Here is a 15727-nt window from a genome sequence, read left to right as displayed (position 1 = left end):
CGCAGGCCACCGCAACCCCGCCCACTTCACCTCTCACCCCTTGCTGTCCCCGCGCGACAGAGGTGGCGCGTGGACTACGCCTCCCGGCGTGCGCCGCGCGTACACGCCCCATGTGCCCTATTGATTTCTGGGAAACCGAGTCCAGCCGCCTTCCCGCCAGCCTTCACGGCACCGTACTCGGTATTTGAAATCCCAGCAAGCTCGGCGGCGCTTTAGCTCCGCCTCTCTCCTCCTCTGCTCGCGAGCCCCGCCCCAGCCCGCCCCGCCCCGCGCCGGGGCCGGAGCCGCAGCCCGAGCGGCGGGGTAAGATGGCGGCGGCGGTCCGGGCCGCGGGGCTCGGGCCTATCTGGGTGGGCGGGGCGGAGTCGGGTCGCTAGTTGTCCCAGGGTCCTCCCCACACGCCACGGGGCCTGGAGGGCTTAGCGGGGTGGTCTCGGGCCCTGCAGCGGCGGCGTAACCTGGCGCTGAGCGGGGGGCCTTCTCAGGGCCCTGGGATGCATCTTTGGGTTCCGGGGGGCGTCTGTGGGGCGTCTCCGAGAAGACTGGGGGCGTCCACAGGGCCTGGACTGAGCCTCTATCATGTACATGGGCTGGATCGTATTTGAAGTCACTGTAGATCGTCTTTATGGGTTGACTGGAGGCTAGGGTCTGCTTAGAGGGTTCTGGGGCCATCTTGAGATCTTGAGATATGTCCCAGGGGTGAAGGAGGTCTGCAAGAGCTGAGGAGTATCTGCAGAGCCATCTAGAGCGCCTAGGGTATGTCTGTTAGGGCTGGGAAGTATGTACATGGGCTGGCCTGAGGATGCAGCTGGTCTACATAGGTCTAGGGGCCATTTCTCAGGTCTGGAAGTCTTTTAGAGCCACCTAGAGGGGTGGGATGTGCCCACTAAAGGTGGGAGCCAAATACTGAGATGTACTGAGAGGCATGAATGGGTCTCCAAGGTCTGGGGAGTGTCTAATGTGGGTGACAGGAGGCTGGGGGCAGTTGGAAGGACCTGGAACCATCTAGGTGGCTTTGATGTGACTGCAAGAATGCAGTCTGTATGCCTGGAGCAAATTTGAATGCCTTTTGAGGCCAGATAAACGTGTGGAGAATAATACAGAAGAGAGTGCTGGAAATTTTGCCCAGCTCATACGTACTTGCCCTTCAGAAAGTAATTCAAATGAAAAATGTTTAAAAATTCTGCATTACCCTGGGACTATGGAAAGAGTTAGAATTAGTCCACATTAGTCTGGGAGAGTCTGTAGGGTCATCTAGATTCATCTAGTACTGTGCTTTTCAAAATCTTTCGACCTTGATCTGCAATAAGAAATACAGTTTTCATTGAGACCCAGTCCATATCAACATACATATTTAACTAGTACCCAAATCCCATGAATTGATATTTCCACTTACTACTTGTGATGTAACGTGAAGAACTTTCTATAATATTCTATTTGCTTTTTATAACAAGCTCAAGCTATTTGTGAAGCAATAAACTGCTCTCAGACCCTGCAGTTTGGGAAACACTGATCTAGACGGATTTAGCAGCCTCTGCAGAGCCTTCTTAAGGACTGAGGAACTGAGGGTGTGTCTGCAAAGCCTGGAGCATGTCTACATGAGCAAGCACGCATCTTTGTACCCTGCAGAGGGTTTGGGGATCTCTGAGTCTGTATTCAGAAGATGTTGATTAAGCTTCTGATATGTGACAGTCACTGTTTTAGGTAGCACTTTTTTCCCCAGGAGGTGCTGGAGAACACCTCCAGGGGTGGGAACCATCCTTAGGGCCAAGGGTCTTGAATATTGGCAAGAGGCTGGTATGTAAGAGACTATTGGGGCAGGGCGTGTCTTTGGAAGTTAGGGACTAGGCCAGGCTGGGAGGCTGAATGTGAAGCTTTAACAGCTTGAAAATCTGTGGTGGGACAAAGAATAGGGCCAAAGTCTTTTCTTTGCAGTTACACAGCAGGGGAAGTGAAGGAGACATGTAGATGAAACCTGGGCCTTAAGGGCTATTGATATAATTACTGTTCATCTGTGTTGAACACTTTGGGTGCACTAAGTGTGTGGCAGAAATCAGTCTTTGAATTCTCACAGCCATTCTCTGAGATAGATATGACTATTTTGTCCATTTATAGATAAACACACTGAGTTCTGGGTTGGGGATTTTGAAGCTTTCTAGGAATTTTGAGATTGGGTATTGTCTTCTGAATAACAGATTTGACAGTCACAAGGAAGCTTACAGCTAAAATATTCGTATTTTCTGAAGCCCTAACCAAGACATCCACCCATTTAAAGGATCTTTCAACTGCATGACTAGGCAATCAAGTCTAAGAATTCTCATGACATTGCAAAGGCTTTGGGCAGATAGGCCATGAGCAGATGTGCCCTGTGGGGTTTGGGGGACAGCATGCCTTTCTGAAGCTTAGCATTTTCATTTGAAAACAGAATACTTGCTTTGTAGACCACTCCATCATGGTTCCATTTCATGTCTCTAAATGATATTTTTGGCATCCTCACCATCAAGGACAATTGGTGCTCTTAGAAGCACATGTGGTATTTGAGTTATGGCACTGAAGCCACCAGCACACTGGTGCATGTGTCAGTTTGGGGAAGGTGGGTTTATGGGACTGTGGAACACATTCTTTGAAATCACAGTGCAACACAAAAAAAATCTCAGTGTCGGTTCGTATTCCGTGAGGGCAGTGAACAAGATCATGAGGTTTGGATGGACTGTGGGGAAGCGGTGGGAACTGGGGAGTGACATGTTGAAACTGGAGGCTGGGGAGGCCTCCCTCTGACAGATAAAGCAGCTGAAATCCAGAAAAAGGAAGAGCATTGCTCTGGTCCCTCTGGTGTCTGTGCTGGGCCTGGTACTTGGCCAAGCACAGGGTGGACTGGGGAGGGGTGCAGGAGAGGAGGGGTGCTGAAGAAGACACTGAGGGAGGCAATGTTGGGGCCCTTGAGGTCTTCACATCCATCTCTTGCTTCCACCCCTTGGTCCCCACTCCAAACTCTCATCCCCTCGACCACCAGGTGACCATGGAGGAAGAAGATGAGTCTCGAGGGAAGACAGAGGAGTCGGGCGAGGATCGGGGTGATGGTCCGCCGGACAGAGACCCCACGCTTTCTCCTTCTGCCTTCATCCTGGTGAGGCCGCTGGACTCATGGGGCTGAGGGAGGGAGGGGCTGAGTGTCCAGACTCCAGGGCCCTGGCTCCTGGACTGGAGGCGGAGGGGGGCCTGGGGCCTGGACTGTTGGCTTTTGTGAAGTACTTGAGTCTGGTTGTTGGGGTGTTGGAATGTTTGTGTCCCAAGGAGCAGAGGGTGCAAAGTGTTTGCATGAGACCCTGACTCTGGGTTCTCCCCTGCCCTTTCCCCAGCGGGCCATTCAGCAGGCTGTAGGAGGCTCCCTGCAGGGGGATCTGCCGAATGATAAAGGTATGGTGGGTTCTGGTTCCTTTTAGCCCCTGCCCCTTCTCTGCATTCTTTATTATAGTATTCACATAAGCTTTTCTGAAGCCTCCCAGGCGCCACCCTTGTGCTGGCTTGGGGAGCCAAAGATGGAGCAGACCCCTTGGCTGCCGTGGAGGGGAGACCCAGTTATAGCACCTCGAGAGGGCAGGAGGCTCACCTAAGCTAGCATGGAGGGAGACAGGTCAGGGCAGGCACATTAGAGGGTGACAGGTGAGCTGGGTTTCTGAGCTGTCAGATTAGAAGACAGCCTGGCAGGCAGGCAGCAGCAGGCTGCAGCACAGGGCAGAGTGCCGAGGTACTGCACCCTGGTTTGTTGGGGCTGGTGTACGGGAGGGTGTGAGTGGGGTGGGAGGACAGGTGGGGGGAGGCAGGAGAGGTCTGTGGGGACCCAGCAAGGCTCAGATGCCAAGCTGAGGTATCTGAGGGCAGACAGGACAACAGACGGGTGAGAGAGTTGGAGCCTCAGAAGTGGGTGTCGCCAAGTCCTCCCGAGTTCTGAGTTGGGAGGCCTGGGGAGCAGGCAGGAGCTCGGCTCCATCGTCAAGAGCTGGATCAGCCTCTTTCCTCTCCCCGACAAGGTCCCTGTGTCCAGTCCCCTGTCTTGATCCCCCCTGCAAATCTCTCTCTCCAGATGGTTCTCGATGTCATGGCCTTTGTTGGAGGCGCTGCCGGAGCCCACGGTCAGAGCCTCGTTCCCAGGAATCAGGGGGGACTGACACGGCTTCTGTGAGTAAGAAGAGAGGGCTGGGGACGCAGACTCACAGGTCTGGGAAGGAAGAGACTGGAGCCTGGATCTCTGAGTCTGGGGGAGGTGGGGATGGGAAACCCAGACTCCTGGCTCTGGGGAGCCAATCAAGGGCATTGTTGGAAGGGCCTGGGGGCCTGATCCCTGGGTCTAAGAGCTGGGCCTGGAGTCTGGAAGGTAGGCAGGATAAGAGAGTTGGTTGGATCCCTAAGTTTTCTTGTGGGTCTCAGTCATCTGGTTTCCTGAGAGGTCAGGCACTGGGGAAATAGGATTTGCTGGTCCTCACATGAGCAGGGACAGTGTGGAGCCCCTCCTGGCCTATTCCAGGTGTTGGACATGGCCGCAGACAGCTTCCTGTCGGGGCTGGTGAACGTCCTGGACCCTCCGGATACCTGGGTTCCCAGCCATCTGGACCTGCGGCCTGACGAGTGAGTAGTTGAGCAATGGAGTGGGAAAGGCCCCAGCGTGAGAGCTGGAAGCATCCAAGGCTCACCCACCCCTTCTGCCTTGCAGAAGCGAGGACATGCTGGAGCTGGTGGCCGAGGTCCGAATCGGAGACAGGGATCCCATCCCTCTGCCTGTGCCTAGCCTGCTGCCCCGTCTCAGGGCCTGGAGGACAGGCAAGACGGGTATGTGGGGCCAGGGTGGAGCTGGGCAGGTGGCCTTGGAGCTGTGCGGAGTCAGCTGTTTTTCACAGTGGTAGCGGTGAAGATCATGTCATTCAGACAAAACCTGTGACTTTTTTTCACGTTAGGCTGGAATAAAGGATGTACGTGCATACAGATGTACGTAAAGTAAAAACCCGATGCGATGGGGACCACGTAGGAGCAGTTAGCACGTGTGAGACACTTGGTGTCACTGCGTCACGAGTTCGTCTCCCCAGGAGGGGCATTCTTAGCATCTCCAGCTTCCAGAGGAGCAAACAGTCTGAAAGAGGGAAGTCACTTGCTCAAGTTCGCACAGCCAGTTGCTTAGGGGTGGGCCTAGGCCTCAAGCCCTGATGTGTCTGAGTCCACAGCCCAGTTTTTGTGCCGGGGGCGCTCTGGTTTTCTGTGATGTGTGGTGCTCAAGGAAGCATCTGCTCCCAACTCTGCACGTGGTGGTGAGCCCACGAGTGGTTTAGACCAAATTCGAGTGTGCGTGGGAATCTCCAGGAGGGCTTGTTAATACGCAGATCACTGGGCCCACTCCCAGGTTTCCGATTCTGCAGGTCTGGGGTGAGGCCTGAGAATTTGCATTTTTAACAATACATTCTGCTGATTCCTGCACCCCAATGAGAACCAGGGTTGAGACGTTCCTTCTTGGTGTCCATATCTATTTGGGGGAGGGGTGGAGAGGTCCACTCAGGTGTAACGCTACATCAGCTATGAGCACTGGGTCCGTGGTAGATTGTGGCTTGAACACCCCTCTTTACCAGGTCACTTTTTACCTTGTTCCTTTTTTTTTTTTTCTGAGACAGGGTCTCGCTCTGTCACCTGCGCTACAGCTTTTCAAGAAGTTGCTGGGACTAGAGGCGCGCACCACCATCCCCAGCTAATTTTTCTATTTTGTAGAGGTGGGGTCTTGCTTTGCTGCTCAGGCTGGTCTTGAACTCTTTTTTTTTTAAGAGCTGTGAGTTGACTTATCTATTAGGCACAGGAGACCTGGAGGATGCTTAAGGCTCACGACACTCTTAGGGGCCCACAAAAGTGTTTTTTTTTTTGTTTGTTTGTTTGTTTTTTGAGACAGAGTCTCACTCTGTTGCCTAGGCTAGAGTGGCGTCAGCCTAGCTCACAGCAACCTCAGACTCCTGGGCTCAAGGGATCCTTCTGCCTCAGCCTCCCGAGTAGCTGGGACTACAGGCATGCGCCACCATGCCTGGCTAATTTTTTCTATATATATTTTTAGTTGTCCAGATAGTTTCTTTCTATTTTTAGTAGAGATGGGGTCTCGCTCTTGCTCAGGCTTGTCTCGAACTCCTGACCTTGAGCAATCCTCCTGCCTCGGCCTCCCAGAGTTCTAGGATTACAGGCGTGAGCTACCACGCCCGGCCCACAAAAGTGTTTTAATCCCTTTTAAAATTAGAAACTGTAGTGGATAAGTAAACAAATGAGCAGGGCAGCGTTCTAATAAAACTTTATTTACAAAAATAGGTGGTGTGCAAGATTTGGCCCCTGAGCCTCAGGAGTGGTGGATGTAGGCCAGGCACTGTGGCTCACGCCTGTAATCCTAGCACTCTGGGAGGCTGAGGCGGGAGGATCGCTCAAGGTCAGGAGTTCGAGACCAGCCTGAGCAAGAGCGAGACCCCATCTCTACTAAAAATAGAAAGAAATTATCTGGACAACTAAAAATATATATAGAAAAAATTAGCCCGGCATGGTGGCGCATGCCTGTAGTCCCAGCTACTCGGGAGGCTGAGGCAGAAGGATCCCTTGAGCCCGGGAGTCTGAGGTTGCTGTGAGCTAGGCTGACGCCACGGCACTCTAGCCCAGGCAACAGAGCGAGACTCTGTCTCAGAAAAAGAAAAAAATAGAAAAAAAGGAGTGATGGATGTATCTGGAACTTACCAGTTGTTTTTAGGGAGACGCCAAGGTTATGTTTTATTTTCTTATTCCAGGTGGTTTTTTGTCTCTTTCGTTCAGAAAATATTAAGAACTTAGGGAAAAGAAAACTCACCCATAATCCTATCTCTGTACAAAAATTATATAAAGAAGTGGAGGTCTCCTGTTTGCAGACAGCTCCAGTCTGCGGACTGTTGTATGCTTAAGGTGGTGGTAGGAAGGGTAGGAAGGAGCTTATGCTCCGCAGGGCCTCTGGACCAGGTGCAGCCTGGCTCCCTCTGTGCTGTCATTTAGCCTCTGCTCATCGCTCCGAAGTGAATGTCATCCTCGTTCTCTATGTCGTTTTCCTCTAGGGCCCTTGGAAGCCTATAGGCAGACTGTGTGCGCTTGACTCGTCGATGTCTGTCTTTTCCCCTCGTGAATGTGAGCTCCTTGAAGGCAGGGGTTCTTGTTTGTTTGGCTTACTATTGTCTACTCTTAGTTCCTCAGACAGCTTGGCACAAAATAGGTGATCGATTGAAACGTGTCGAATGAATGAACAAACTCCTGTTTGATAGATGAGGAAACTGAGACAGTGGAGGCAGGTGGTTACATGGCTGGTTTGGTCTGGAACCTGGCAGTCGGATCAGGAGGTGGCTCTGGAGCTGCCCTCTTGAGCCCTTTGCCTCCCTGGCACTGTCCTCACTCAGCTGCATGGGTGTCCTTGCTGAGGGTCTGCGTGTGAGTCCTGGCCCAGGCCCTGGCCTGTGGTGCAGCCTGGGTCAGCCGTCTCTGCTTGTGCAACTGTGGCATTGAGACTGTGCCGTGGGGTCTTGGGAGGGCAAATGAGGTAACCGCAAAGCACCATGTCTGGCCTTTAGCAAGGGGCAGACCCTCCCTTGCCATTGCTGCCGTAGGTCACTGGTGTCTCTGAGAGTGGAGCACCTGTAACTTCTTAGTCAGGACTCGCTGCAGAGTGAAGAGCTTGGGGTGAGGACCAGGCTGTCGGAGCGCCCCAGCTCTGCCACTTTCTGGCTCTGGACGGGGCTTTTCCCCTCAGCCTCACACTGTTCCCTCTAAAGTGGGCTGAACTCCCACAAGAGGCAGCCAGTACAGCAGGCTGGAGCCTGCTTTGGCTTTGGAGGTGGACTTGTGTTTGAATGCCAGCTCTCCTGCCCCAGCCTGTTTCTTCTGTGGCAACATTGCTGTCACCGGACAAGGTGTTTCCTAGGCTTCAGGGCCAGAGTGTGTTGCTCAGGGTGGGGCTAGCGCTGTGTCTCAGGATAATGGGAGTGCAGGCCCAGGGGCCACAGTGACCAGGTTTACTCCCCGACTGTTCTCCACTCTCTGTGTGCCCTTGGGGAGGGACTGCAGCTCTCCGTCCCAGTTTCTGCCAGCGACCCAAGGGGCAAAGTCCCTATGGTGTGTAGTTGTTGGGAGCATCCTATGGATTGGCACATGCAGAGCACTGGAGCTTTCTGTGCTGATGCTGTTGGGAGGGCAGCAAGCTGGGGCCAGGGACGAGGGCGTGTGCCTTGACGGGGTCTCTCTGTCACGCTGTTCCTTTGCAGTTTCTCCACAGTCTCACTCTTCTCGACCCACCTGTGCCCGCCACCTCACCTTGGGCACAGGAGATGGGGGCCCTGCCCCACCCCCTGCCCCCTCCTCCGCATCCTCCTCCTCTTCCCCTTCTCCCTCTTCATCCTCCCCTTCCCCTCCTCCACCCCCACCACCCCCAGCGCCCCCAGCCCCGCCTGCACCCCGATTCGACATCTATGACCCCTTCCATCCCACTGACGAGGCCTATTCCCCACCGCCTGCTCCGGAGCAAAAGTACGACCCCTTCGAGCCCACTGGCTCCAACCCCAGCTCATCAGCGGGAACTCCCTCCCCGGAGGAGGAAGAGGAGGAGGAGGAAGAGGAAGAAGAAGAGGAAGAGGAAGAGGAGGAAGGCCTCTCGCAGAGCATCAGCCGCATCTCCGAGACCCTGGCGGGCATCTACGATGACAACAGCCTGAGCCAGGACTTCCCAGGTGACGAGAGCCCCCGCCCGGACCCCCAGCCCCCACAGCCAACTCCAGCCCCGGGAACACCGCCCCAGGCGGACTCCACACGGGCTGATGGAGCCACCCGCCGACGCGTCTTTGTGGTGGGGCCAGAGGCAGAGGCCTGTCGGGAAGGCAAGGTCTCAGTGGAGGTGGTGACAGCTGGTGGAGCCGCTCTCCCGCCGCCCCTGCTGCCGCCTGCCGACTCAGAGATTGAGGAGGGCGAGATCGTCCAGCCGGAGGAGGAGCCCAGGGTGGCGCTGTCCCTCTTCAGGGCCAGCGGCCGGGCTCCCCGACCTCCTCCCGCATCCTCAGCCACCCCTGCAGCCCAGCCCCTGCCCCAGCCTCCGGCTCCCCGGGCCCCGGAGGGGGACGACTTCCTCTCTCTGCATGCGGAGTCAGATGGCGAAGGGGCCCTGCAGGTGGACCTCGGGGAGCCGGCCCCCGCGCCGCCCACCGCAGACACGCGCTGGGGCGGCCTGGACCTGCGCCGCAAGATCCTGACCCAGCGGCGCGAGCGTTACCGCCAGCGCTCACCTTCCCCCGTCCCCGCCCCAGCTCCGGCAGCCGCAGCCGCCTCCGCGGGCCCGCCCACCCGCAAGAAGTCCAGGCGGGAGCGCAAGCGGAGCGGCGGCGGCGGCGAGGCCAAGGAGGCCGCCTCGTCCTCGTCGGGCGCCCAGCCTGCCCCGCCGGCCCCTGCCTCGCCCTGGGACTCCAAGAAGCACCGCTCGCGGGACCGCAAGCCGGGCTCCCACGCCTCGTCGTCCGCCCGCCGCCGCTCCCGGTCCCGCTCCGCCCGCCGCCGCTCGCGCAGCACTGACCGCCGCCGCGGGGGCAGCCGCAGGTCGCGGTCAAGGGAGAAGCGACGGCGGAGGCGGCGCTCAGCCTCTCCGCCTCCGGCCACGTCCTCTTCGTCGTCCTCAAGGCGCGAGCGGCACCGCGGGAAGCACCGGGATGGTGGCGGCAGCAAGAAGAAGAAGAAGCGGTCGCGGTCCCGAGGCGAGAAGCGGTCTGGGGACGGCGGCGAGAAGGCTCCCTTGCCGGCCCAGCAGCCATCCGGCTCCACCTCCCTGGGCAGCGAGCGCGACAGCCGCCGCAGGGGCGCTGTACCACCCTCCATCCAGGACCTCACGGACCACGATCTCTTCGCCATCAAGAGGACCATCACAGTGGGCCGGCTTGACAAGACTGACCCCCGAGGACCCTCTCCGGCCCCAACCTCGTCACCCAAGCGGGAGGTCCTGTACGATTCGGAGGGACTAAGCGGCGAGGAACGGGGGTGGCAAGAGCAGCGAGAAGGACCGTCGCCGCTCTGGGGCTGCTTCCTCCTCTTCCTCTTCCAGGGAGAAGGGGTCTCGTCGGAAGGCGCTGGATGTGGGGGACAGGGATCGGGACAGGGACAGAGATCGGGACAGGGACAGGTCATCCAAGAAGGCCCGGCCCCCCAAGGAGTCGGCACCTTCCTCAGGGCCCCCGCCAAAGCCACCCGTTAGCAGTGGCTCAGGCTCTTCGTCCTCATCGTCCTCTTGTTCCTCCCGCAAGGTGAAGTTGCAGTCCAAGGTGGCGGTGCTGATCCGCGAGGGTGTCAGCAGCACCACCCCCGCCAAGGATGCTGCCTCTGCCGGCCTGGGCTCCATCGGCGTCAAATTTAGCCGTGACCGTGAGAGCCGTTCCCCTTTCCTCAAACCTGACGAGCGGCCTCCTGCCGAGGTGGCCAAAGCAGCTCCCGGCAGCACCAAGCCCAAAAAGACCAAGGTGAAAGCCAAGGCCGGGGCCAAGAAAGCCAAGGGGACCAAGGGAAAGACCAAGCCATCCAAGACCAGAAAAAAGATCCGTAGCGGAGGCAGCAGTGGGGGCAGCGGCGGCCCCGTGTCGCTGAAGAAGTCCAAGGCAGATAGCTGCAGCCAGGCAGCCGGAGCCAAGGGGGCGGAGGAGACTTCCTGGTCCGGGGAGGAGCGGGCAGCCAAGGTCCCTAGCACCCCGCCCCCTAAGGCGGCCCCTCCGCCTCCTGCGCTCACCCCGGACTCCCAGACCGTGGACAGTAGCTGTAAGACACCTGAAGTCTCCTTCCTGCCTGAGGAGGCCACTGAGGAGGCTGGAGTCCGAGGTGGGGCAGAGGAGGAGGAGGAGGAGGAAGAGGAGGAAGAAGAAGAGGAGGAAGAGCAGCAGCCTGCCACCACCACAGCCACCAGCACGGCTGCAGCCGCCCCAAGCACTGCCCCCAGTGCGGGGTCCACAGCCGGCGACTCGGGGACAGAGGACGGGCCAGCTCCCCGTGTCTCCCAGCTGCCCACACTGCCCCCACCTATGCCCTGGAACCTGCCGGCTGGTGTGGACTGCACCACCAGCGGCGTCCTGGCCTGTGAGTGTCACCCTGGGGGAGGGGTGCTAGGGCAGATAAGGCAGGAGAGACATTGATGGGTACAGACTTGCAGGTAGTGGGGATGCCCAGGAAGGGGTGGGTGTATAGTGACACATGCTGGGAGGGCCAGTCAGGGTCTGTCCAGGAGGCTTCTAGGTGTCTGAGTGTACTTGGGGAGAGCGGGGCTGACGGAAGCAGGTGGCCACCAGCATAGACTGGAGGGGTCGGCTGGGTTCTGGAGTCCCCCTCAAGCTGGACTAGCATAGGAGGACCAGAAAGAATGGCTTGAGCAGGTTACTTAGGGGATGGCGGTAGCCTCTACCAGACTGCAGAGGGTGAGAGAGAGACTGAGACTAGCCAGGGGGTCAGGAGATAGACTCCCATTAGACTCCCATTGCTGCCACCATCTTGTCACTGAGTGACCCTCCCCAACACACACACATATACCCTGAGTGCCAAGAACACTTGGGATGTGGGATGGTTGTTTCATTGGCCGAAGGCCTCTTTTCCCAGTTCTGAGTGTGAGGCCTGGTGGCCTGTCCTGAGGCCCAGGGTGGGAGACGGTAGCCCGTGGCCAGGTGAGGTTCATCATCTCCTTTCCCGTCACTTTCTCCTGATCTCCATGTTGTCACCCCCCCACGTATTGCAGTGACTGCACTTCTCTTCAAGATGGAAGAAGCCAACCTGGCGAGCCGGGCAAAGGCCCAGGAGCTAATCCAGGCCACCAACCAGGTGGGCTTCCCTGGGGAAGAGTCCCCGCAGCCCCTTCTTTGGTCCGTTGCCCCAGTTAGGAAAGGAGCTGCACTCTAGCAGGCCTCGGGGCAGGTACCGGCCATAGGAGGACCTGCTGCCCCAAGAGTGTTGGGAAGTCGGGCTGGGAACAGAGGGGTGCACGTTTCCCCTTCCCCTCCTCCTCCCTCTGCTCATCCCCCTTCACCCTCTTCCCACAGATCCTCAGCCACAGGAAGCCACCCTCAAGTTTGGGGGTGACCCCAGCTCCTGTGCCCACCTCTCTGGGTCTGCCCCCCGGCCCCTCCAGCTACCTGCTTCCTGGCAGCCTCCCCCTGGGGGGCTGCGGCTCTACCCCTCCCACCCCCACTGGGCTGGCTGCCACATCTGACAAGAGAGAAGGCAGCAGCAGCTCCGAGGGACGTGGGGACACAGATAAGGTGAGCTGGCCTTGGGAGAAGTTGGTTGACAGTGACAGTTTTTCAGAGAACAGGGACAGATACTGAGACGCAAGTGCCTAAGAGTGGCAGAGACTGAGGCAAGCGGTTGGGAACTTAGAGACCGATGTAATCACAAAGAACTGAACTTCCACTAGCATGGATGAATGGGGAAGGGGTGCTGGGCAGGTTTAAAGGGAAACCAGGCCTGGCGCGGTCGCTCACGCCTGTAATCCCAGCATTTTGGGAGTCCGAGGTGGGAGGATCGCTTGAGGCCAGGAGTTTAAGGCTATAGTGAGCTAGGATCTCGCCAGTGAATAGCCGCTGCATTCCAACCTGGGCAACATAGCAAGACCCTGTCTCTTAAAAAAAAAGGAAAATCACGTGTGTGTGCGTGTGCTCGTGCGCATATGTACACCCCCGCCCCCACTACAGTCTACCGCTTGACTACTCATTGCTTTCTCCTTCTCCCTTTGTGTAAGTGTTGAGAAGATCTTCCTAGACAAAGAGAGGAAGAGTGAATGCCGGCAAATACACACACAGTTTATTAAACTTTTCTGTCCGGCTTCTACTCTTGGGCCTCGAGGGCTGTTTTCCTCCTGGTCAATTCTAGAAGCATTTCGTTATGGTCCAACAGGCACGGCCAGACGGTGGTGTTGCCCACCCGTACGTGCCTGGGGGGTGATGCCAGAGGGAAAGCCGGGTGACCCCATGCAAATCCCCATATGAGCCATGAAGGTGGGGCCACAGCCTAGCCTGTCACTTCCCCATGGCACGTACCATGTGCTGCAGGACCAGAACAGTGAGGACCCTTCGACCAGCAGTGGGCCCCTTGCTTTGCCAGTCAGGCTGCCCTGGTCTGTTCTCTGTCCTTTGTCCTCTGTTGCCACATCTGAGATGGGTACTGGGGATCAGCCCTTTGTTTCGCTGCCTCTCTTTAGAAATCTACTTCCTGTTGTACCAGGCAAGCCTGAGGGGTCCCTCCAGGGTGGCCTGTGGCTCTCCTGGCAGTAGAGTTGTGATGACAGTGTACTCATCAGACAGTGTACTTTCTCACCATGGCGGCTGTGACGTGGCCCTGGAGGCTGTCAGCTGTGTGCCCTGCTCTTCCTAGGACTCAGTTTACCTGCTCCCATCTTCTCATGGCCCTGGGACATAGGGAACAGTTGCCTGGGACCTCCCCAGGGTGGTGCTCAGAGTGACTGTCCCTTGTGCCTGCAGAGGGCCTGTTCTCTGGTCCCAGGTGGCTTTCCTGCTAGAAATTTCCTGCCTGTCTGCTTTTGCCTCTGAGGCAGGGCTGCAGCTGCCCAGCCCTGCAGGCTGTGAGGTCTCCCAGCTTCCTGGCCACAGCTGAAAAGGCCTTTCCTAGGAGGCTTTCTGCCCTGCTCCCTGTCCTGTCTCGTTTTTGTCCCCATGGCCATCAGCCTCAGAACAGTGACAGCTCCTGAGTCCTTGCTCTGTGCCCAGGCCATGCTGTGTTCTCCATGTGCATCGCTTTAGTCCTCTCCACAGGTACTGTCCCCATTTTACAAATGAGCCCACGAAGAGGTTCGGCTGCTCATTCATGGTGTCACAGCCGTGGAGTGGCAGGCCAGGATTCCAGTGCACATGTGCCCTAGAGCTCAGCTCCCATCCTGGCTTCCACTCAGCAGCCAGAGCAGCGTTTACAAACCTAAACTGGGTCTACCACTTGCCACCGCAGAGCCTGGGGAGATTTTCTTGCTGCAATCGGAATAAGTCTGTAGAGGCTGACTAAGAGCAGTCCAAATCGCCTGGCTAATTTCTGTCTTCCAGCAGACCGTGAACTTTGTGAGGGCAGGGCACACACGTCCTGGTCCAGCCTAGAGGAGATGCTCACTGACATTCAGAGGCCCAAGCCTGGCCTGTGGTCCCAGGTGACTGCAGCAAGGGAGTACAGGGCAGACCCGGAGCAGGACTTCCACCTGCTGGAGTAGGTGGATGGCCAAAGAGGCTACGTTGACAGGCACAGGTGGGCGAGTGGAGGCCAGAGGTTCCACTGGCACTCATCTGGCCCTTGCTGTCCCTTCTTCCCACCCTGTCACCATCCCACCAGTATCTGAAGAAGCTGCACACGCAGGAGCGGGCGGTGGAGGAGGTGAAGCTGGCCATCAAGCCCTACTATCAGAAAAAGGACATCACCAAGGAGGAGTACAAGGACATCCTGAGGAAGGCCGTCCACAAGGTGGGCACAGAGACGGGGCAGACACAGGTGGGCAGAGGATGAGATGGAGAGACGGACGTGTGCAGACAGATGTACGCAGACTTGGAGACAGGGACGCAGGGTCAGTCTGGGAGGTGAGGAGGGTGACAGGATTTCTTCAGGGCCACCTGGACCTCTTCTGCTGGCCTGTCATCAAGAGGGACAGGTGGAGGTTGGCCTGGGTGTTGGAGTGGCTTCCGCCCCAGTCCCAAGCTGCCCTCAGCAGTCCAGGGTGGAGGGGGCCCCGGGAGGCTGGCAGTAACTCCAGCTGCCCCCTGGCCCCCAGATCTGCCACAGCAAAAGTGGGGAGATCAACCCAGTGAAGGTGAGCAACCTGGTGCGGGCCTACGTCCAGCGCTACCGCTACTTCCGCAAGCACGGCCGCAAGCCAGGAGACCCTCCGGGGCCCCCGCGGCCGCCCAAGGAGCCGGGGCCCCCTGACAAGGGTGGCCCGGGCCTGCCCTTGCCCCCTCTCTGAGAGCCCTGGCCACCCCTTCCCCCCTCACCTCTTTGAAATTCTGGACATATTTATGGCTCCACCTCCCCACTTCCCTCCCCCATCAGTGGGATGACCGGGGGAGAGTTGCTGCGGGGAAGAGGAGAGCCCCCTGCCCCACCCAGCCCCGTGCCATCTCCCCTGCCCCCAAGCCTGGCCCCATTGCCCCTCCCTTCTGTTCGTGCCCCTCTGCCCAATTTCATTAAAGATTTCATGAAATGTTACCCCCAAGCCCCATGATTTTAGCTCTTTCTTTTCAGAGACAAGTTTGGGCAAGGGCTGGGGAAGGACACCCAGGAGGCCTGGCCGATATCTGAGGGTCGGAAGCAGGGGACCAGACCGTGACTTGTGGTGACTGCATTGCCCTCTCTGGGCCTCGGTTTCCTTATCTGAAAAGTGGGTGTTGTGAGGATTAAACAAGACACAGGCAGGTGGAGCACTCAAAGCAACACCTGGTGTTGCTGATGGGTAAAGTGGTGGTGACAGGGCGGTCGGGGTCCCAGGCCCCACCTGCTCAGTGTCTTCCAAGCTCAGGGCAGCTGGGTGCTATTTGACTACCTTAGAATTGCTCCCAGAAGCAGGTCTTTGTCCCCGATTGAGTTGGATTCAGTTGTCAGCAGCCCCTGTGAGGCTGGGGTGATCTAATCCACTTTCCTGAGAGGGAAACTGAGGCACAAAGCAGCAAGGGCTGCATAGTGAGTCCCATCACTCAGAACTGAG

At 57.5% G+C, this 15727-nt stretch overlaps 1 protein-coding gene across 1 annotated transcript; it reads left to right on the top strand.

Moving 5' to 3' along the window:
- Positions 1-268: 268 nt before the first annotated feature.
- On the top strand, positions 269-15231 carry SCAF1 (SR-related CTD associated factor 1). Its single transcript, XM_045531135.1, is given in 12 exon segments — positions 269-303; positions 3014-3127; positions 3360-3417; positions 4085-4179; positions 4526-4626; positions 4712-4827; positions 8289-10039; positions 10041-11124; positions 11774-11856; positions 12075-12293; positions 14365-14493; positions 14798-15231. Coding segments are annotated over 11 exon segments (3936 nt in total). The 5' UTR covers positions 269-303; positions 3014-3019; the 3' UTR covers positions 14990-15231.
- The last annotated feature ends 496 nt before the right edge of the window (positions 15232-15727 follow it).

The sequence above is a fragment of the Lemur catta genome, chromosome 19, assembly GCF_020740605.2.
Source record: "Lemur catta isolate mLemCat1 chromosome 19, mLemCat1.pri, whole genome shotgun sequence".
In the NCBI taxonomy this organism is placed as follows: domain Eukaryota; kingdom Metazoa; phylum Chordata; class Mammalia; order Primates; family Lemuridae; genus Lemur; species Lemur catta.
The sequence above is the reverse complement of the archived record's forward strand: the minus strand, read 5'-3'. Positions and strand labels throughout refer to the sequence as shown.